The sequence below is a fragment of the Sceloporus undulatus genome, chromosome 5, assembly GCF_019175285.1.
Source record: "Sceloporus undulatus isolate JIND9_A2432 ecotype Alabama chromosome 5, SceUnd_v1.1, whole genome shotgun sequence".
NCBI lineage: Eukaryota > Metazoa > Chordata > Lepidosauria > Squamata > Phrynosomatidae > Sceloporus > Sceloporus undulatus.
Window position 1 is genome coordinate 140,500,938 of NC_056526.1, and position 23,558 is coordinate 140,524,495.

At 38.2% G+C, this 23,558-nt stretch overlaps 1 protein-coding gene across 3 annotated transcripts in view; it reads left to right on the forward strand.

Moving 5' to 3' along the window:
- FSTL5 (follistatin like 5) overlaps positions 1–23,558 on the forward strand; it is a 420,360-nt gene that overhangs the window by 355,905 nt on the left and 40,897 nt on the right. For 2 of the 3 annotated variants that reach the window (XM_042470475.1, XM_042470476.1), the window contains 3 exons: positions 4,003–4,029; positions 8,148–8,266; positions 16,903–17,052. In XM_042470475.1, coding sequence (XP_042326409.1) covers positions 4,003–4,029; positions 8,148–8,266; positions 16,903–17,052 — 296 coding nt within the window. The remainder of the gene's footprint in view (positions 1–4,002; positions 4,030–8,147; positions 8,267–16,902; positions 17,053–23,558) is intronic. The other variant, XM_042470477.1, reaches the window with a different exon arrangement.

Consider the following 23,558-nt stretch of genomic DNA (forward strand, 5'->3'; position numbering starts at 1 on the left):
ATCTGTTTCCTGCATTTTGTGTCTAGAGGCTGTGTTTAAAAAATAATATGCCTTTTCAGTGGCATTAAAAAGATCAGTTTCTAACACCAAGGCTTGCTTGCTTGCCTTATTTATTTATTTATTTATTTATTTATTGCATGTCAGTCCCATCACGTAAGAAGATAGTATGTGATCTGAATACTAGTGACTACCTAGTTTCATTGCCATATTCTGCAACCAGACATGTCTTTTGTTTATATTGCAGCACGAACTTCAAAGCTTTATTTAAACATAAATAAATCATCACTCCTCTAATTTATTTTCTTGTTTTTCTCTCCCCGCCCCCCATAAAATGATATGAAAACTGCTAATGAAAGCTCCCTGTTGAACCCCCTAACTCAACAATATCTCTTTATTTTATTTCTTTGGAAGTAATTTGAACTGGTACTACAGATATGCAGAACTGCACTGAAAATGTCAACTAGAAATTAGAGAAAATAATTAGTCTCAATTTCATTGTGTTTCTCTGAATCCCACAAACATTTCTGCCCCATCTTTTGTTCATATCATGTTGTAGGGGGAAAATCTCTTGTAGCAAGGAAATTGGCATACATTTCCTAAGAAATATTCATATATTTGCATACTTTTTCTAATTGTCCCATTTTACACCATTTCTCTCTGTTGACTAAAATGTGGTGCTTTATGTAAGACCTCAATAGGTCAAGACAGTCTACAAAATTAGAACACTGTTTGAAAATAGCTGATATTTAAATGTATTTGTGTGGGGGGGGGGGGGGGGGGGGGGGAGAAGTAGCAATGCGATAAGCTCTAGTGTCCGGAAAGCACAAACTGAGAATTTAGGTGTCTTGTCTTATCTGCTCCCCATTCCATTGCCATCAGTGGTATCCTCTTGAGCTAGAAGTGGTTTGCGAGATACTGTGGTCAAGGAAGAAGAAGAAGTACCATAGAACAGAGCCAGAAAGGAGCAGATGGCTGTTACCCAGGATTTCACTATAAGATTTCTCTGACGCCTTGATTGTTGCTGTTGTTGTTAACTGCTTTTGAGTTGACCTCGACTCATAGTGACCCTGTGAATGAGACATCTCCAAGACTCCCTATTCTCTATTGCTCAGCTCAGGTCCTGCAAGTTCAGACTCTTAACTTCATTATTGAATCTAGCCATCTGAAATGCAGTCTTCCTCTCTTTCTACTGCCTTCTACCTTTCTTAGCATTATTGTCTGTTCTAATGAATCATGCTGTCTCAAGATGTAGCTAAAGTCAGAGAGCCTCAGTTTTGTCATCCTGGATTCTAGGGAGAGTTCAGGCTTGATCTATTCAAAGACCCATTTGTTTGTCTTTTTGCCTGTCAATGGTATCTTCAACACTCTTTTACAGCATTACATCTTAAATGAATTCATCTTTCTGTTCAATTTCTTTACTGTCCAGCCCTCACATCCATACATGGTGATGGGAGTATCATAGCTTGGACAGTTATGACTTTAGTGTTCAGTTGTATATCTTTACATTTTAGGAGCCTGTCTAGTTCTTTCATAATTGTCCTTCCTGTTCCTAGTCTTCTTCTGAGTCCAACACTTGATGAAGAGAGGAGCTAACAGCCACTAGCTCTCTATATAGCTGCAATCCCCCTCTTGAGAACTTAGTGAACAGAGCTTCACTAACAAGTTAAACCAACAGGGGTGTTTGCATGGGTTTGGTGGAAGAGACAGCGTAAGGCAAGCTTAGGATGGTTGGGCTAAACCTGCCCAGCTCTGAAGAGACTTTTGTTAGAACTTGTTTGATCAAGGATTAGAGTCAGTTGGGGTAAGACTCTTTGGTTTGTTTGAGCTTAGTGGAGGCTTGCTTGTGTGTGCATTAGTGTCTATTTTTCTTTCCCCTTCCTGGTCACCCGGTCTCAATGAGCTGGGGCCTTTTGCTCAGACAGGGTGTAGGGAGGAGCTAGAAGCCAGTAGCTCTCTGCATGAGTCTATGAAGCTTGGCTAATAGGAGGGTTAGCAAGCTAACAGCAAGATTAGAGAGGTATTCAAACTCCAGATAGAGACTTAAGAAAGCAAAAAGACAATGTAAAGCCAGGAGAGCTCACAAGACTAAAAAGGTTGGCCCATTTTTTAAACATGTGAAATAATTTATTGACCATGCTTAGCTTTCAATGCAGTTTTGTGATCATGCAGATATTTGTTTTAAAGTAGGGGATTATGGAATATGGAAAACAAAACAGTGTCTAACAGACTGGAAATGATCAATATACATTCCCATCCATAAAAAGGAGACACAAGAGACTGCAGCAACTATAGGATCTAGCATTAATTTCCTACACAAGCAAAATTATACTTAAAATTCTGCAGCAAAAACTCCATTCATATATGCAGAGACAATTTCTAGATGCCCAAGTGGGTTCCAGGAAAGGAAGAGGCACTGGAGAGCATATAATGAGAAGGCACAACTCATTAAAGCAGACAGTGATGCTAAGAAAGGTGGAGGGAAGTAGAAATATACAATCATACAATCATAGAGTTGGAAGAGACCACAAGGGCAAGCCAGTCCAACCCCCTGCTATGCAGGAACTCTCAAAGTAGAAAGGGAGGAAGACCTCATGCCAAATGGATAGACTCAGTCAGGGAGACCATGGACCTGAGCCTTCAAGACCTGAGCAGGGAGGTAGAGGATACGGGTGCTTGGATACATCTCATTAACAGGGTCACCATGAGTTGAGATTGACTCCAAAGCAGGTAAGAAAAATAAAAAAGGGAATTTATTAACTTGTTAATATGCATAAGCATGTGAGCCAATGTAGGATTCCTAGATCCCAGAAATACTGGTTGGAAAAGTTTATTTGGTTGCCTATAACTCCCATATGTTAAAATAAGTGCTTGCAAAAATTCCCCACCCCACCCACAATGGTAAAAGCAGGGCTTGGAAAACTTTCTTTAGTTGGACTACTAGGGTGGGGCTTTTTTTTCTGTTCAAAGGGGAGCTTAGAAAAATAAATTGGCAACCTGAAATATTTTATAATTTGTTATACTTTGTTTTATTTTACATGTGAATGATATATTCAGAGCAATTGTGGATGATGCTTAATGTACCATACTTAATAATGTCACTAGGTGCCATTGCAAAAGTTGGAAAAGCGGGATAAAAAGAAACTTTTATTATTATTTATTATTATTATTGCCAAGTGGCAGATTCTCACTCAAAAATCCGTCTGGGTCAAGCTCCTGATCTGATAACACTGGACAGATTGTTTTGGGTCATATTTGCTTATTATTTACAGCCACATGCATTTTACTACTTTTGTCAATGTTCCTTTAGTATCTGAATCTCCTTGGCTATGTCTTCAGCATGGGAATGTAATACACAGTTTGGTGTTTTATTTTGTTTATTAAATGTCAAAACTTGAGTCCGTGCATTAGAGTTCAAATATCAATGATAATTTCATGTAAATGTGCCTTCCTTCCTTCCTTCCTTCCTTTTTTTTTTTTTTTGTGGTTTTGAATCAGAACATTATTTTCTTCTGATTTACTGTTTGAAGTCACTAGAAAAGAGCCCAGAAGCTTCAAAGGAATAATGAACATACAGAGCACTACTGAAGTGTCATTTCAATGCATCTTCCATAGATGTATTTTTTATATTGCTGCAATAAAATTGTTTCTCTCCCAAACCCCTTGTTCATTCTAAACACTATAACTCCATAGGAAAAATGACTAGGTTATCTCATTGTTTGCGTTTCTGTTAAAATTCAAAATTAAAGCTATAATGTTCACATATGTTAAAACATAGGCTTCACTGAAAGATGAGAAAACTTAATAAATTCCACTAGTAAATATTAAGTATGCATATGTCTGGGAGTCAACCTAGATAATCAAATAGAAGAAAATGATGTGCTTTGGAAGATATTGTGCAAATCAAACTTGTGTCAGCTTCATTATTTTGAAAAACAATATGCCTTTGCATGTGATTTTCATACTCATTTGTATTTTCTGTTCTTTCTCTCTTACATGCTGCAGTTGCAAACATATTGTGGAGAGAGGAAGGTACTAATATCATTTTTTCCCATTCTGTAATAATGTACTTGTCTCATGTACATATTAAATTTCTTGTTAGCAGATAGCAGCTATAGTAATTATGTTTTAATTATGTGTTCATTTCCATTCTTCATCAATTGTCCTTTAATTTTAATTCTCTTACACAGCTTGTCATTGTCAATAATGAAAGAACCTCTAATTATTTTAGTGCAAGGGTAAAAACAACCCTTTGGTTGCAATGTCTATAAACCTGCATTTGAAAAATGCTAGCAGGAATATCTGAGTTACAGCTCAAATTCCCTATGGGGACTTTGTCCTTAACTTGTCCTGTTGCTGCCATAAATCATCCAGCCAATCAGCTTATCTTCACTCAGAATGTTGACCCAAGGATGTGAATCATTCTTATTTTGCCCTGAGTGCAATCTTCTGAAACCTCCTGAATAAGAAATTTTGATTACTATGTGAGTCAAAGCTGTAGAGCTCTAAAACTTGGAAAGTTTATGTTTGAAGAGAGGAGTTTAGATAACTCACTGGTTTATGCCAGAACTTACTGCTTTTCTTTGTTTATTATGGCCTATGGCTTGGGAAAAAATATTTTACTATTTTAGGGGAGTAGTAAATTATGCCCCTAACCACTGATGTCATGAAGCATAGTGCCCAAAGCCAGTTAAGCTATTTGGCATACAAGACAGAAAATCTCAAAACATCTCTTCCCATCTCTAGCAGTAAGAGTACAGTAACAAACACATTGCTGCCCTTTCAAAATATCCCGTTCCTCCAGCCAGAGTAACCACCTTACTTTGAAGAATGAAAGGCAAGGACCTGATAAGAAAGGGCTAGCAATTACATACCCTTCAACTATCCTGGTTTGGTAGGGCAGCCCTAATTGATTATCTGTAGTCCCACTTCTTCATGGTTTTTAAAATGTTCCAACTCCTCTCTTCTCCTCCTGCTTTCCCTTTTGTTCTCAGTTTAGGACTGCAAGCTAAGTGAAATTACAAATGCAGTTTGTACTCAGTTCAGCTGGAAGAAGATATGTGGAATCTTATCCTTTCCCATTGACTGAGACAAAAGCAAAGTGCTACAGTCTCTCTTAAATTTCTCCTCATTTTGCCATCTTGCCACACTCTGATTTTGCTTGGACATGTGTGTCTTGGTTTTTCATCTATGAAATGTTGGGGGATATGTGATTGCTTTCCAATACATGTTCATTTAGAGTACTGATTTAACTAGAACAGAACTCATTGTATACCAGTTTAAAAAGAACACAACATAATCCAAAGTTAAATTTACTTCCCAATTAATTTTATGGAGAATTGAGTATATATTGGGGGTCAAAGAAGATATGGCAATGATACTTTGATTACATGTGACATATGACAACTTATTTCCCTTTGTTTTTTAAAAAATCCAGGTAAAATTCTATAAGACATTTAATGTCACGCTTAGTTTGACCCTTAGGCTCTCACACATGGGATACCTTTAAAACAAAAGTGAAGACATTAAATAGCATGGGAGATATATATACTTTGAAATTACACACACACACAAATTAAAATGGAAGTAAAAATTGAGCTCACTCAATCTCAATATGATATATCTTCCTTTATATAAATTATGAAGTAAGTAAAATATACAAACATTAAATCCCATAGTTATAATGAACTGCTTCCCCATCACATACACATTCAAAATGTACGGCAATATTTTAATTGTTCAGGTTACTAAAATAAATATTTACATGACTTATGTTTAAGAATTACCTGATGAGTGACAAACTGTTGTTTAGAAGAGTTCAAAGTTTATTAAAGGAACACTGAACAATAACATATCATCTTGTGAATTCAAATTTAGGTGTGAATAACTGTAGCAGAGAAGTAGGTGGATTTTTGGACATTTCAGAAATCAGATGAATGACAGCAAGTAGGGTGGAAGCTAAAATAAAATCAGATGGAAATGATATGCTAAACATAACATGTACAAAACAAATAGGCTATTTTATTGTATACATTTGTGCAAATGACTTTTATTTAGAGAGAGTTGTAATTTCAAAATGTCATGTTTTATTTCATTTAATGCAAAGGGACACAAATTATTCACATTCAAATGTCAAACAAAGCAAGAATTATTTCTGGCATGGAATGATATATGAATATATATTAATAATGCACCTTGTGTGAATAGACCAATATGTCAGTGCATAGTGGCTTATAATTTTGGGGGATAGCTAAACATAACATGGTGTTATGTTCAAACCAACACTTTATACTGGACCTAGAAATGGAGTGTAGTCCTTTCAGCTCTTGTATGGGCAGGCTAACAGGGGCCACTGAAATATATAGGCGGAACCTTGAATGACCAAAGGAAAGTTATAGTTTTCAAGTAGCCACTGAGAGAGACTGGAGGATTTAAGTTTCCCCAACACGATCTATGAGGAGATTCCAAACGCTGGACTTAAACTGGCAGAACAGTGGAATTCAACCATAACAAAAGTGGTGAGCTCCCTGCCCACAGCACTGCCCCGTTCCCTAAATGTGTCCCCATTGTCTACCACTGTACCACCAACCTGGCACTGGATTTAATTATATTATATAAAACAATATTATATAAAACAATATAATTGCTTGGTCAAGAATGTGTTTATATTTTATTTATTTATTTATTTATTTATTTATAAAAAGAATGAAGTAAATAAGATTTTGAATTTCAGGTTGTAGTTTACTTCCTTGCTAGTTTCTTTCTCTTTTAATATTATATGTGATATTTCATCTTATTAAAGATTTATCTTGTGTTTTAGTTGTTGTCATTATTGTTGTTGTTTTTTAGTGGAGGTGACAGTGGCGGGCTCCAATTCATTTTTTAATTTCAGTATAAATATGGGAGTGCTGGCCATTTCAAATGATCATAACAATGTTTTGATATAGTTTCATTCCTTGAAAAATTGCCTCTCAGGCACAACCCTAGGACTAAATTGAGAGAGGTTGGATCCTGTTAAATGTCCTTTCCACCCTTAATTCATCTAATATCAACTAAATATTTCTATGGGCAAAGAAATGCATTGAAATGGTTTGGTCCCACTAAATTGCCTTCAGTTTTTTCTGCTCACCATACCAATTTACCATATCCAGAGGACTTTTTACTATGCCCTGTCACCTTTTGGTACAATGTAGGGTGCATTACTTTAGTAGACATTCCCTAACCATACATAGAATATGGGGAAAATCAAAATACTATGTTACACACAATAAAATGAAAAGAGGGAAACCATCTAGGGCAGTCACTGAGTATAATTTCTTTAAAGAAAAAGAAGAAGAAGCTGAACAGCTTCCTGCTGGAGATGCTTTAGCAGAAGATCCTGCACTGAGCCAGGGGTTGGACTCAGTGGCCCATGTTGCCTCTTCCAACTCTATGATCCTTTCTTCTGCACAATAGTACAATAGTGTAAGGATCTATAAACTTTTGTGCTCATTTGTATTAATCATGCATTGGGAACACAATCTGTAGTAAACAGAATACTCTTTATTCAGTGCAGAAGTTAAGGTACTTGATTTTTGCAGACACTCTCATGTCCCATTCTGTTACAAATGGTTCCTCTATCTAAAGTAGTAGTTTTGGGGGCAGGTGTGTGCAGACAGTGAGGGTTAAGATAGCAAGGAAGGACTGAAAAATTCAGATGCTCAAACTTGCATGAACAGCCCTTCACTAAACCATCAATAGATACAACTCTAATGTATTTGCATAATTTATAATGATATTTTTAAAAACCTGGAATTTGATTTCACCTCCTTCAACCCTTACAAAAGATGCTGTGAGAACATCTAAATGATTTGCTTCCATTTGATTCCAAAATGAAAGCCTGCATTCAAAATGTGGCATATATTTCCAGGTTGGCATTCATAAAGCCATTTTGTTTCCCATGGGAGTATAGTGTGAAATCCTGAATCACAACACAGTTTCATTTTATGTTTAAAAGGGGGTGGGAAGTCCCATATGTTTGATTTTATTAACTTTCATGCACATTAACAGATTTTTGTGTCCCCAATAATAGTTAAGGTTTTTGTTAAAGAACACCTTATTGTCTTGGGAGGTTTAATTTTGTACTTTCAAACATTTCTGCTGTTCCTTAGGTCTGGGAATTGGGAATATGTTCTATGTATTTTATGAAGATGGAATCAAAGTGATACAACCAGTAGAATGTGAATTCCAGAGACATATTAAACCTAGTGAAAAGCTCCTTGGATTTCAGGCAAGTATTCTTAATAACCAATGACATCTTTTCTTCAATGCTTAGTTTCTAATAAAGGCTGGAAATGCTTCTGCAGATGTTGTATAACATTTCGCCCAGTTCTTTTCATTGATGTCCCTCTACTCAAAATGGAGACTGTGGCATGGATCCAATAAACTGTGAGGAGAAAGAGAAATCATATTACTGCTTTCTCTAATACCACAATGTATTGTTACAATATGAACCACACTGAATAAAGGAGATACAGGCTATATGATACGAACTCTTGTAGGCCAGAACAATGGCTTAAGAAAGAGCTTATGCAAGGAAGTGCACAAAAACCTCTGGAAATGGAAGAACATATGTGGATTTGCAATCAGTTTCCCATGTGGTGCCGTAAGTCAGAAAGAACTTCAGTGGAAAGGCACATGTGAATTCAGGTCCATTAGTAAAGGCTGAGAATTTACAAAAAAAGTAGACTTTCACTTCAGTATTGTACTGTTTATTGCTATTATTGTTGTGGTGATGATGATAACAATAACAAGAACAATAATAGTTATAATACACCTAAAATGTTCTGTTCATTGTACATATATTGAAAGATGATATGATTCAATCTGTAGGCTTACCATCAAACAGATGTATTACAAAATTAAAAAGGAAGGGAAAATATAAGCAATCAATAGAGTAGTGGCTGCCTTCTTTTTTGGCTTCTGAAGGGAGGAAGCCTTAATTTCCCACTGTTACTTTGGTAATGAGAGTCATAGGAGGTAGCCCTTTCATTTTATGTAGGTCACTGTACATGGCAATCAGGTAACAAGAACTATTAAAAGAATTTAATCTGATAGCCTTTATGAAAACTTGTTAAGTTATTAAGAATCTTCTCCTTCCCCAAGTCTTCTTACTATACTAAGGTTAATTTTCATCAGAACAAAATCCTTTGGTTGCTTTTCCTTGTGTTGTGATCACTGCCAATTTTTTTTTAAAAAAATACACACATATATATATGCAGTACTCAACAGCAACATAATTTGTATTGTGCATAATTATACTTTCAGTAGCTAATCAAGCTTTGATTTGTGCTTCTTAACTAAAATTAGTTCAACATCTCTAAAATATGTCAAAGACCTCTTTTCCTCCAACTTTATACCTCTCTCCCTGTGTGTGTCTCTCTCATGGATGCCTATTTAAAACCTGATTATTTAAGATCTGAAAATGTTGGCGGCTGAAAATTAAAATGGGAACAGACTTATATGCAAAGGAATACATCCTATGTAGCTTTTAAGCATTAATATTGAGTGATTAGCATGTAGACAAAATCTTCTTATTTTCTATTTTTAAATGCTCTTCCTGGGAGCAGAGACAAAATTTAAAAGATGACACACTTTGGTTCAAAATTGCCTTGCAGTCATGTAAATAAATCCAAATTCATTTTATTCCATCCCCCTTTTTTATTTCTTTTTTGTCATGCAACTTTACAGGTAAGAATGATTATTTTTATGCGTTTTTGCATACTGCCTATAAATCTGCTGTAGCACCATAAGCTGAAGCACATAAAAGGGTGGAAATATTTTTCTACCCATTGCATTGAAAATAACATGCCTTCAGGCAGTTATACCATGTTTTAAAAAAATAAGAAAGAAAGAAAAACTTTTCTCAATAAAAGTCCCTCTATGGAGGAGGAGAGCATGTTCCCAATTCATTGAATTATGCATTATTTTAATCCTTATATTTCTAATGCATAGACTGGCTCTTGAGTTCAGATTTCAAGCTGTTTTTGAAGTAAGCATCTATTACCACACAGTACATTAGATTTTTGGATGTGACAAATAGTTTCATAAGATGCAAGTACCAAGAGCATTCACCCTTTCACTACCCTTCAGGCTGTATAAAGTACAAATTCAATTTATCCGTGTTTTTATGGCATCTCTACTCTAAAAAATTCTTGGCTATTAAGAACATGGATTCAGGTCCAAAGAAACAGGAACACAAAAGCTTTCACAACAGTGCTATACAAGATACCTTTTGAAACTATTTTCATAGTTCTTAGGGAGCAAGAAGTTATATGAGCTGTAGTGCAAGCTTCTGTACAAAACAACATACGGAGCACTTTATTAACTATTTGAACTTGATGTGCAGCTGAACTGGTAGTGAGGTATATGCTGGAGCAGGTGTATAACTACTTTCTCTTCAGTGTGTCAAGAGTGAGCAATCTAGGCCCCAGAGCCAAGATAATGAACCTATCTTGTTCTCTGCTGGCCTACTCCTTGCTTATCTATCCAGGCTAACTTCCTCCTCAAGCTGTAATACCCAAAGGAAAAGCCAATCAAGTGCAGGCTTAAAGGTTGTTCTCTTCTCCACACCTGATTCCCAGGGCCCCAGAGAATTTCTTTTCACTGTGGGTGCTTACCTACAACAGATGAGAGACCTGCTTTCCCTTATCAGCCTGCCAAGAAGTGACGAATAAATGTCAATTATATAACCAATTACACATAATTTGAATAAATTAGATAGAGCAAATAACCCGAAGCCATATAAATAGGTTGTTGTTGTGTGCCTTCAAGTAATTTCCAACTTAAGGAAATTAAGAAGAAAATTTGATGGGGTTTTCTTGGCATTATGTGTTCAGAGGAGGTTTGCCGTGGCTGCCTCCTGAAGCTGAGCATGCAACTTGCCCAAGATCACCCAATGAGTTTCACAGCTCAGCAGGGAATTGGACCCTGGTCTCCAGAGTTGTAGTCCAACATTTAAACCATTACACCATGCTGGTTCTCACCAATAGGTTAATTAGTGCCAATTAAAGCAATTAATTTAAACATCATCCCAAGCCAATTGACAGGTTCCATGGAGAATCAGTATAAAGGAAGCAAAGCCCATTCCCTTCTCTGTATGTCAAAGAGAAAGCAAAATTCCTACTGGTCCCTGAAGGAAACCATACAAAGCTTGTGCTAAACTCTAGGGAGGATAGGTGGGAAAAGCATTGAGGGAAAAAAAGGAAGAAAGCATGGAATCATATTATATATCCACTTGCTCTCCTCCCTCTCTTCTGTTTCATCATGCTTAAGGTTATGATGATTCCTGTCTTCCTTCCTCCTGAAACCAGGCAGAGAAGTTAAGAAGCACCATGACAGACATCTAGGCTGTTCTTGTGGCCCTAATATGCACCCTGACTTTTAGAACTACTAATTTCTGTCCCAAAAGAGGTAAACTGCATGCACTGGAAGCATCCAAGGGCCATAATTTACCTTTTAAAATGAGTTTTAGAGAGGTTCTGCTTTAACATGACTCCACCCAATTATTATTCAAAACCAGATGTGGGCATCCAGATAATTCCCCCCCCTTGCATTTTTGTCTATCTATGTAGTTGCTGGAGTGTCTCAAAGGAAGAAAATTGATCATTGGGTCCACCAAAATTGCCCGCCCCTGGTTTAAATGTAAAAGTAATCCCTTAACATGATCCTATTCATAACTGACTGTAAGGGACAGTGCTCATCTCTGTTAGTAAGCTGAAGAGACAGTGTTGTCCGAAGACTACTCTGGTGGTCATGTGGCAATAATGACTGCATCGAACGCTGTTACCTTCCCACTAAAGTGGTACCTGTTTATCTACATGTATTTGCATGCTTTCAAATGGCTAGATTGACACAAGCTGGGGCTAGTGACAGGAGCTTACCCCCATCATGCAGCACTCAGGCCTCAAACTGCCAACCAGCTGATCTTGATCAGAATTGGCTTCTTAACCACTAAGCCACTGCATCCCTGGTTTACAGCTGTGAAAATGAGCCTTGAAGGCATCCATTATCCCACTCTTCCAATAACTGATAGGAGACAGCAACAGCATTGAAGAAAATCTTTCTCCAGCCATTAGTTGGGAAGTCCCAGCTCTTACCTTCAATTAGCGATGGGAGCTCACTGCAGAAGAGCTGCACAGAGCTGGCAGGAAAAAAGGAAAAAGAAATATGGCAGACAGGATGGTGAATCTCTGCATGTTTGTCCACTCCCCAAATTCAGACATATTAAGGAAGTCTGTTCAGTTTCAAAGAGTAAATGAAAATGTCCTATGTCCTCATACTTGCAGTCATGGAGGAGATGGGAGTAAGAAATGTGTGAGTGCAAGACTTGACAAATATTCTAACTAGTTTAGCATTACATGCGGTAAAGTTCATATAAAGCAGACACTGTCTTACCAGGGCTAAAGCATATTTGAAATTAAGTGTACCTTTAAATTCACATTCATTTATGCATAGAAATTCGCTGCTGAACTGAAGCAGAAAAATTAAGTGTAATAAGTATCCAAATTATGTATGTGCCATTTTTAAAATGTTCACTCAGACATGAAAAATGCTAGTAACATATCTAGCAGTTTCTGTGAATCATAATGGAAAGACTTGGGGAGTTCAATTTAGCTATTTTATTTCAGCCCCAGTGCTCATATCATATCATATACAAGACCATTCTATGCATGTTGACTCAGAAGTAAATACTGCTCAGTTCAGTGGGTCTTAGCTGACTATTACACTATACTGTACTGTTATACCACTATTATTCTACTTTAACTGCCGTGGCTGCCTCCATGGAATCTTGGAATTTATAGTTTAGCAAGAGGCATTTAGAATTCTCAGCCAGAGAGCTCATAGGTCTCACTAAGCTACAAATCCCAGAATTCCACAGAAGGCAGCCAAAGCTGTTAAAGTGGAATAATAATGCTAAAACATAGTAGTGTGATAGAATAATGAGTCCTGGATAAGTGTCTGTGTAGAATTGCAGGGTATAGGCTGCACACATACTTCTGAGTAATCCACACTGAATTTATGAGGACATTTTTGAGTCAATACATAAAGGATCCCAGTACAAAAAAAAATCAGAGAAGATGTAGCAGTTTTTCCAAACTGAAGATGTAAATATTTCTATTCATGAAAGCAAGTTGAATGGTTTCTCAAAGTGATATATGCAAGCAGACTAATCATATAAGAAATTAACCAAGCTAATACATAGTACATCTGCTGAAATTATATTCTGCCAATTATGCTTGCTTTAGATATCTTAGATGAAGCTATAGGTATCCTATTCAGGTCTATTTGGTAGATCAGCCTACCTGTGGGATCTTCCATATGATCCACCTCACACACTTAGGGAAAAATTTACAGCAACAAAAATGACTAGGCTGGCTGCGGTTACCCAGAGGGCCTTCTTATCTGCTGCTCCCAAACTATGAAATGGCCTGTCAGACAAGATCTAACACATTAACAAACCTGAGGACTATCAAGACAGATCTCTTCTGACTGGCCTTCCCTGAATAATTCATTCGGTTACCCCGCTGATATGGACTATCTTACTGATTACTCCCTACTCATCACCCCAAGATGTCCTGTTTTCTTGTCTCTGATTGTTTTACTTGATTGTTTTAATGATCTACATTATATTTTATTAGTGTTATGTTGGAATTTTTGTTTTTCTGTAAGGAAGGAGGGAATAATTGAATTTATTTTATATTGTATTGCTGTAAACCACCTCGATTCCATGGAGAGGCAGGATAGAAATAAAATTTTGTTGTTGTTGTCGTTGTTGTTAAGAGGCAGTTACCTAGAGAAGTAAAAGTGAGCAGACACAGTTTGTCTTGTGAATTCTGCTTTTCAACTATAGTTAAATTAAAAATCAATTTAAAAACACATATACAGTGGTACCTCGGGATACGAATTACCCAGGTTACGAATTTTTCGGGATACGAATAAATCCCATAGGGATTTATTGTTTCGGGTTACGAAGGTTTTTTCGGGTTACGAAAAAACCCTGGCGCTGTTTTAAATGGAGCCGCGGCAGAGCCGCGGCTTTTTTTCCATTAGCGCCTATGGCAATTCGGGTTCCGAAGGTTTTTCGGGTTACGAAATTAGCCGCGGAACGAATTAATTTCGTAACCCGAGGGACCACTGTAGTTTGGAGAAGAGAAATACTTTTCCTTCAACAGAAGTCATACTTTTTTGTGGGTTTTTCGGGCTATGTGGCCATGTTCAAGAAGGGTTTATTCCTGATGTTTCACCAGCATCTGTGACTGGCATCTTCAGAGAATGCTGACCTGGAAGAGAGTAAGTGTGTGTGTGTGTGTGTGTGTGTGTGTGTGTGCGCGCGCGCACACACACACACACACACACACACAAACTGTGTGATCCTGGTTAAGGAGGAATGATTCCCATGTCAATCTGTGTATTTTTCTGTTGTTGATGGCCAGGCCTCAAGGTAGGAGGATATGCAAAAGAGGATTAGAATCTGATCATTGTTTGCTGGGAAAGCCCCTGACCCTGAGTGGTTTCTCATTTGCATTTGCTGAGTCCTGGTCTTGGTGTTCTTCAGGATTGGTAGCCAAATTTTATTTACTTTAAGGGTTTCTTCTTGAAGTTGTCCAAGTGTTTTGGATTTCAATATCTTCCCTGTGCATTCTGACCTGATAGTTGTTGGCATGGTTTAGAATGTCAGTGTTTTCAAACAGCATTTTGTGCCCAGGATGGTTTACAATGTGTTCTGCTACTGCTGACTTTTCTGGCTGACCCAGTCTGCAGTGTATCTCATGTTCTTTGATTCATGTTTGGACACTACGTTTGGTGGTCCCTATGTAGACTTGTCCACAGCTGCATGGTATGCTGTAAATTCCTGTGGCTGTGAGAGGTTCTCTCCTGTCCTTCACTGAGAACAGCATTTGCTGGATTTTCTTGGTCAGTTTGTAAATCAATTGGAGGTTGTGCTTCTTCACCACTTTGCCTATTCTATCTGTGACTGCTTTGATGTATGGTAAAGGCAAAGTGGTGAAGAAGCACAACCTCCCAGCAAGCCCTGAATTTTATTTAATATTGCAGGAAATTTACTTTGGTTTGAGTGTTGATGAGTGCATTTTTGCTAACAGTCCATTTAAAGGATCCCCCCCCCTATATCTCAGACAATGTACAATAGCACTGAGCTTTTTCTATCAAATACTTTTTCCCTTGAGATTCCAGACATTTGGAGCAACAAATAGTGACTGGTAGCCTATATGTATGCACACACATGCAGACACCTTCTAAGCAGGGCTGAGAAATTGATTTTTGTTTCATGTTGACATAAAGATTCAGACTGTGTGTTGACAGCTTGGCTCAGTGCAAAACTATCAAATGCAGATTCCACAAAATAATTGAATAAACTGTGTGTTGCGCCTCTTAAGAAGATGCTTTCCTCCACATGTCACCAGTGCTGTTTCTCTTCTTCATTCTTTTTTTCATCATTTTATCTGTCTCATAGAAGCCTTTATGAATGGAAACAAGATATTTTCTTATGAGCTCATCAGTGTCTTTTGCTTATTTTTCACTTGAAGCTATCATCGCCTGACACCCCAAAAGTATTGCTACAGCAGTCTGTTATGATATGTCAAATAGAAGATATTAGGTTAGGAATAAGCATCACATATTGGCTAAAATCTCATCTTGATGAGCTGTCTGTGGTAATCAGATGGTGAGAAGATGAAGAAAAATCTTGGCATATGTGACACATTTTAGAGCTGAGCTATTTTCTAAGCTAGGGTTTAAAGATTCTTCAAGGCTGCTTTGAAGTGTCAGTGTATTTGGCACACAATTAATTGAGTAGTCTAGTAGATTTACTTCATATTCACTGATAAATGGCATTCTGGAACGCTGGTGTGCTATCTATGCATAGCTTGGCATTTGTCTTTGCATTGTTGTAGCAATAGGATGTTTGTCAGCTATCAGAAGACATTACAGCTCATACATAAACTGCCAGATAATATCCTTCTATGCATATGAGTCCTTAGGAGCAGGCAGAAGTAACAAATGGTTTAGTTTATTTATCCCTATTGTTTGTATGACAAATCAACAAGGAAGCATTGATTCAGCTTAAATACACCACTCCTTTGTTTTCCCTTCTCATCTTAAAAAAATTAAAAAATGATACATTCATGATTAGAAAGAGGACCCAGCAAGCGGTACAAAGATTAAAAACACATTGATGCAGTTTGGATATCTACAGCTATCAATCAATTGATCACTAGAAAGATATATTCCATCATAATCTCACAGCTCATTTAAAGAAACATTGAAGTTAAAATTAAATGTAAATGTAATTTTAATTATGAAGCTGTAGTGGTATGCACTCTCTCTGTGTGTCAAATTTTATTGAAACTATGTTTTAAGTGTATTAGCTGTTTACAGTTATGTTTTTAATAATATTGGTGTTTAATTTCTTTTTTAGTTATGTAAATTAATGTTTTAGTGAAAACTTTTTAAAATCATTGTATGCCTTGAATCCTGTTTAGGAAGAAAGATGGGTTATAAATTCAATAAATAAAAAGAAAAACATTAATCTAAATCCAAATTATAAGTTTTTATTTGCTAAGATCTTCTTGACTCAGTGGATTGAGCAATTAAATTTAAGTCATTGGGTTGATTCAAGAGTTCATCTTAAGCAAACCTATTGCAAACTTAGGGAAGCTGAGTGCACATGGATAAAATAAATTTGGATAAAATAAAATAAATTTACTGGTTGAAGCTCTTATTTTTCCTCCTCTTTTGTCAAGAGGGTACTCAGTTCCTCTGCATTTGAACCATGCAGAAATGTGGTGCTGCATGAACACTATGATTTTCTAAAATGATTTGTTTTCTTCTTTTCTCTAATTCTAGGATGAAGTTTGCCCTAAAGCAGAAGGGGATGAAATTCAGCGGTGTGTCTGGGCATCTGCTGCTAATGTAAAAGACAAGTTCATATATGTAACCCAACCTACCTTAGACAGAGTACTGATTGTTGATGTACAATCACAGAAGGTGGTGCAGGTATGTGTTCTTAGTGGGGAAGACATGCTTTATTTTGAAGAGAAAAATAAATCAGAGAGGATAACCACTGAGCTTCTCTCTTGATATGATTTACAAAGTGTATCATCTCACAGAACATTGGCTGTTTGAAGTTTTGTTGAAATGATTGTGGTATCTACACATTTTGAAAGCAAGTTCCTCAGCAAGAAACTGAAACCAGACCCTTATCCACAGAGTGGTGGGAAAGGAACATAGGTGCTGCATGGGAATGTTCATTCAATTCATATCAGGGCTGAACTTGGGAACAACACATGGAAGTGTATGCAGCCCCTTTTGGCAAATGTGAGAGATAGTAGTGGAACTTTCCACCAAGGTAATTGCATTTCCAAGGCAGTAGCTGAACAACAGCAAGCCCCATGTCCACAAGGTTTAGCAAAAAAAGGAATAAATGTAATCTTTGCTGAAACATAAAAGTAGCTTCACTTAGAAGCTTTACTAACTTATCCACAGTCCAATAGAGGGTCTTATGGAGGAGAGACAGGGTAGAGAAAAATGTCAGTAGGTTAGTAGGATACATTAAGAGAGTGGAGGTAAGAAAACAATCAGGAAATCATCAAACAGGCAACTAACAGAGATGGCTAACTGTAACAGCCTCTGCCTCTAGCAATCCTGTCCCCTCAATTTCTCACCTTCCCTTGGTGAGAGAGAACATGTGAAAAGGGTTTTTATTTGTGTTTCCTTGACTATAAAGTAGAAACATCCATGTGAAAAGGAGGGGAAGAAATTGTACATAACTTAGAATTTTGATATCAAAGATTCACAACTTTAGAAAGTAAAATGCCCAACATTGCTCTGGATACTAGAGAGGTTAAGAACAAGAAAAAGGGCTTTTTAGATATGTCCACAGCAAAAGGAAGAATAAGGAAATGGTAGTGCCACTGCATGGAGAAGATGGCAAAATGCTAACAAGGGACAGAGAAAAGGCAGAATTACTTAACACCTTCTTTGCCTCAGTCTTCTCAGAAAAGGAAAAGGATGCTCAACTTGAGGAAAATGGAGCAGAGGACAGAATAGGGGAAATTCAGCACAGAATAAGTAAAGAGAAGAATACCTTGTTAATCTAAATGAATATAAGTCTCCAGGATCTGATGAACTACATCCAAGAGTATTAAAAGAACTGGCAAATGTAACATTGGAGCCATTGGCAATAATCTTTGAAAACTCCTGGAGAACAGGAGAAGTCCCAGTAGACTGGAGGAGGGCAAACGTTGTCCCCATCTTCAAAAAGGGGGAAAAAAAAAGAGGATCCCAACAATTATCGTCCAGTTAGTCTGACATCAATACCAGGAAAGATTCTAGAGCAGATCATAAACAGAGAGTCTGTGAACATCTAGAAGGCAATGCCATAATCACAAAAAGTCAACATGGATTTCAGAGAAACAAGTCATGCCAGACAAATTTGATCTCTTTCTTTGATAAAATGACCAGCTTGGTAGATGAAGGGAATGCTGTGGATATAGTATATCTTGATTTCAATAAGGCTTTTGATAAGGTTTCCTGTGGCATTCATGCAAACAAGCTTGAAAATGTGGGCTAGACAAAGCAACTGTTACATGGATTAGCAATTGGTTGACCGGCCGAACCAAGAGGATGCTCAAAAATGGCTCCTTTTCATCCTGGAGGGAAGTGACCAGTGGGGTCCCACAGGGCTCTGTCCTGGGCCCAGTGCTATTCAACATCTTTATCAATGACTTAGATGACAGAATTGTGGGCATACTCATCAAATTTGCAGATGACACCAAATTAGGAGAAGTAGCTAATACCTCAGAGGATGGGATCAAAAATCAAAATGATCTGAATAAACTAGAAAGCTGGGCCAAAGCTAACAAAATGAAAATCAACATGGAGAAATGTAAGGTACTGCACTTAGGGTGGAAAAATGAAATGTACAGATATAGGATGGAGGACACCTGGCTGAATGAAACTACATGTGAAATGGTCCAAGTAGACCACAAGTTGAACATGAGTCAACAGTGTGATGCGGCAGCTAAAAAGGCCAATACAATTTTAGGCTGCATCAATAAAAGTATAATGTCTAGATTGAGGGAAGTAATAGTGCCACTATATTCTGCTCTGGTCAGGCCCCACCTGGAATATTGTGTCCAGTTCTAGGCACCACAATTCAAAAAGGACATTGAGAAACTGGAGCGTGTCCAAAAGAAGGCAACTAAAATGGTGAAGGGTCTGGAAGCCATGCCCTATGAGGAACGACTTAAGGAATTGGGGATATTTAGCCTGGTGAAGAGAAGGTTAAGAGGTGATATGATAGCCCTGTTTAAATATTGGACGGTATGTCATATTGAGGAGGGAGCAAGCTTGTTTTTTGCTCCAGAGAACAGGACCTAGAACAATGGATGTAAGCTACAGGAAAAGAACGGCTGCCAGGATCACCCGGCAGCTGCATTGCCGCTGGCAGGAGCGCCGGTGATGTGGGGCCTCGGCGCACCCCAGATTGCAGTGCAGGGCAGCCGAGGCTTGCGATTGGCTGCTGGAGGGGTAAGAGGCAGGATTTCTGGGGTGGCCGCTCTAGCTGTCTGGGAAATCCTTTATGCTCACTCGAGTGGGTCCTCCACTGATTCGTGCTGCCAGGAAAGGGGAGGAGCGAATGAGCTTGGCCCCACCCCAGCCTTAAACTATATAAGGCTGTGCAGAGAGAGGTCCGGGGTAGTTCGCGCTCAGCAACCCACCCACCCTCCCTTGGGTTGCTGTTGCTGTCACAACCAGGGGCAGCAGCATAGGCCAGGATCTGGGATGGTTGGTCTCCAGGGCTGCGGAGCACTGGAGTGGGAGTCCTTAGGGACCTGGGTACACTGAGCGGTTATGTATGGTCATTGCGGGGGCCATTACGTTTTTATGTGGCCCAGTGACAAGGGGCTGCTGGAAATACGGATAAGCAATTGGTTGCTATCCGGTGGTACATAGCCCCTTGGTCTTCCCGACAGCAGGCCTGGTGGCAGGCCTTGAGTATCGAACAACCGGGGTGTTGGTCAATTTTGCCAGATCCTGACCTCATGCTATGGGCCAACTTTTATTGCTGCTTGCAATTAATAAAGTTGTGGCCTTTTTCTCCATGATATGCTTCTGTGATTATTATGGCGGCGCCCCCTTACAAGGCAAAGAGATTCCACCTCAACATTAGGAGGAACTTTCTGAGAGTAAGGGCTATTTTACAGTGGAACACACTCCCTCAGAGAGTGGTGGAGTCTCCTTTAAGTAGAGGCTGGATGGCCATTGTCAGGTATGCTTTGACTGAGAGTTCCTGCATGGCAGGGGGTTGGACTGGATGATCCTTGTGGTCTCTTCCAACTCTATGATTCTATGATTCCTAAGGCTGATGTTCAATTGTGTGTTTGTGTGAGAAGGTTTGTGTGTGTGTGCCCATATTTGTGTATGCAGTTTTTCTTCATGTATATGAGTGATAGCATATGTGCATACTCTCCCATATGTTGCTGTGTACTTTCAGTTATTTCTGACTTATGACAGATCTAAGGCAAACCTATCTTAGGGTTTTCTTGACAGGATTTGTTCAGGAGGGGGTGGTCTTTGTTTCCTTCTGAGACCGAGAGTGTGTGACCTGTCCAGTAGGTTTCCATGACCAAGTGGCGATTGATCTCCAGTTTCTTTATCCATCCCTCAAACCACTGCACCACACTGGCTTGTTCAACTCCCATAGATAGACAGATGCCTATACAGACAGATATGTTACATGTCCTTTTATATCAGTCTTATTCAAAGTGTTGCTCCAATGACGTGTGTCAATCAGAAGCCATTGGCTACCAGTGCCTGGTGAGTTTCCAAGTAAGTTAGAAACAATTAATTGTAGTCCGTGGGGACAAATATGGTTAACACCCTGGATGAAAATAGTCGTGAGTCTCCCACATCAGACATATTGGAAAGCAGAGCTATATACCATAATAAACAAGTTGAAGGCAAAATCAGGGCTCAGTAAATGTAAATGACAAACCACCCAGGGTCAGGGGTTTTCCCAGCAGACAATGATCACTAATTAAGTAGACATTAATCTGCTTTGCATATCTTCAGGTCCTGAAGCCTGAACAACAGAACAATGCACAGATCAACATGGGAATCATTCCTCTCTACCCAGGGTCACACAGTATACATACAGTCAGCCCTTCTTATACATGGATTTTTTATTCATGGATTCAAGCATCCATGGTCTGAAAATGTTCAAAAGTATAAATTTCAAATATCAAACCTTGATTTTCCATTTTTTATACATTTTGCTATGTCATTATGTTTAATGTGACTTGAGCATCCACGAATTTTGTTCCCACGGGGATCTTGGAACCAATCCCCACTGTATAACAAGGGTCCACTGTATACCCAACTCTATTCCATGCTGATAGCTCCGGCTCTGGGAGGAGTGATATAGAGCTAGTCTGCTAGCTCCGCCCCTAGTGACTCACAGATGCGATTCACTGAAGCTCCATCCCCTCTGCAACAAGCACACTCTCCCTAGAGTTTTTTAAAAAATTAAACAGTCACCACTCAAACAGCTACCTCTCTCCTCCTCCTCTCTGTAGCAGGAACTCACTCTTGTTAGTATTATTTTTCTGAACATAATGATTTTAACATTCATTTGTTCTTGTGTGCCTAGAAGTCATATCCACCATGTGGTGATTCCAAGGTGAACCTATCATGGGAATTTCTTGGCAAGATTTGTTCAGAAGATATTAGCTTTTTTCTTCTTCTGAAAATGAGACAGTGTGACTTGCCCAAAATTTCCCAATGGGTTTCCATGGCTGAACAGTGATTTGAACCCAGGTGTCCAGGGTTTGAGTTCAGTTTTCATACCACTAAATCATTTAGGGAATAAGAAATGTGCACTTTCTAAAGTATCAATGTAACTTTTCTTCATCAGCTGTTCCTCCAGTTCATGAATAAGCATTGAACTATTGCTAAAACGTCTTCTGTCATATTCATAAAAAGAAATGAAATATGAAAATTTGAAACCCAGGCACTGCTGCTATTAAAATTTTAAGCCTTGCCAACATTCCCAGGGCTCTAAAACTTCTTTAACATCACAGAAGCGAACATGCGGCAAACATTTATATGCTAACATACATAAGGCTTTAATAAGTCTTAAGATTGCTTTTATTCATGATAATACATCTTTAAAACATCATTGGCACAACATTCAGTAAAATATAAAATAATGTTTCTGTACATTTTGAAACTCAATTTTTTTGTTTGGAAAGTACTGAGGACTGCTTAGTTTAGCCATAATTCTCAGTATCCAATGTAACTATTCATTAATAATAGATGTCCACCACTATTCTACATCAGCTACTTAATTATGTCTTACACTGGATTCTGATAAGTATGTTGGAACTAGGCAGTCCACAGCACTTTCCAAACTGAAATCTGCACAACTAAGTAATTTTTCCTGGCCCAACATGCTCCACCCAGCCGCCAGATTGGACAAAGATAAAATCATAGAGTTGAAAGATACCTCAAGGGCCATCAAGTTCAATCACCTTCCTTTCAGCTTCTGATCAGGACACAAGACGAATGATATTTCCAACCTCCACCCACCAGCAAGTGAGCCTATGACAAGGACTTGTGACAGAGATCCTGCTTCTGATTGCTGTAATCTCATTCACAGATGAGAGAGGGCTGGAAACATCCTCCTCCTTGTGCCCTGAGGAGGCTGAATTTACCTCATTTACCTGATCCAGCATAATGTTCTTGGATAAAGAGCAGTTATGGTTCCATAACTCTAGGTTACAAATTCATAACTGTTGTACTGAAAGCCAACTATTATTTATTTGTCAACTGTTATTTGTATCCTGAGCCATCCCATCCCATCCCGTCTATATTATATAGGAAATGTTTTATAACCTTGTTAAGCTGATCATCCTCCCTAGGATGACAATGGTGTAGGAGATAGTTATTAAAAGATTATGCTTATAAACAAATATGTTAAAGTTATATTTTAAGTATATTGTCATCCTTCCCAACTTAATTACATAATTGAACATTTAGGATCTAGTTTTCTAAGCTATGAACATATATGTATTTTAATGGAATATAATACATCAGGATGCCATCCATTATTTTTATTATTGGGATTAGTATCTTGAATTATTTGTGATTGCTAATTTTTGCTGTTTGTATGAGCTGGCCATGTGCCATAAATAAAAGGCAATGAATGTATAGTTCATAATATTTACTTACTTCCTATTTGAGGGAAACCTGGTATATCAGTCCCAGTGATTTCTGTTCCCAGAGTTGCTGTTTGTATCTCAAGGGGTAGAGAATTGGTGTGGAGATGGAAGGATAAGTACCTTAAGTTGTACTTCATATTGCCTGGCCATGCTAATTGGTCTGATATAACTGGGAATGGAGCCGTGTTGCTGGCTGGTCCGAAGAGGCAGGTGTAAGGAGGTGGGAGATAAATAGTCATTTCATGCCTGAGCCTTATAAATATTTTGGCAGTCATCACA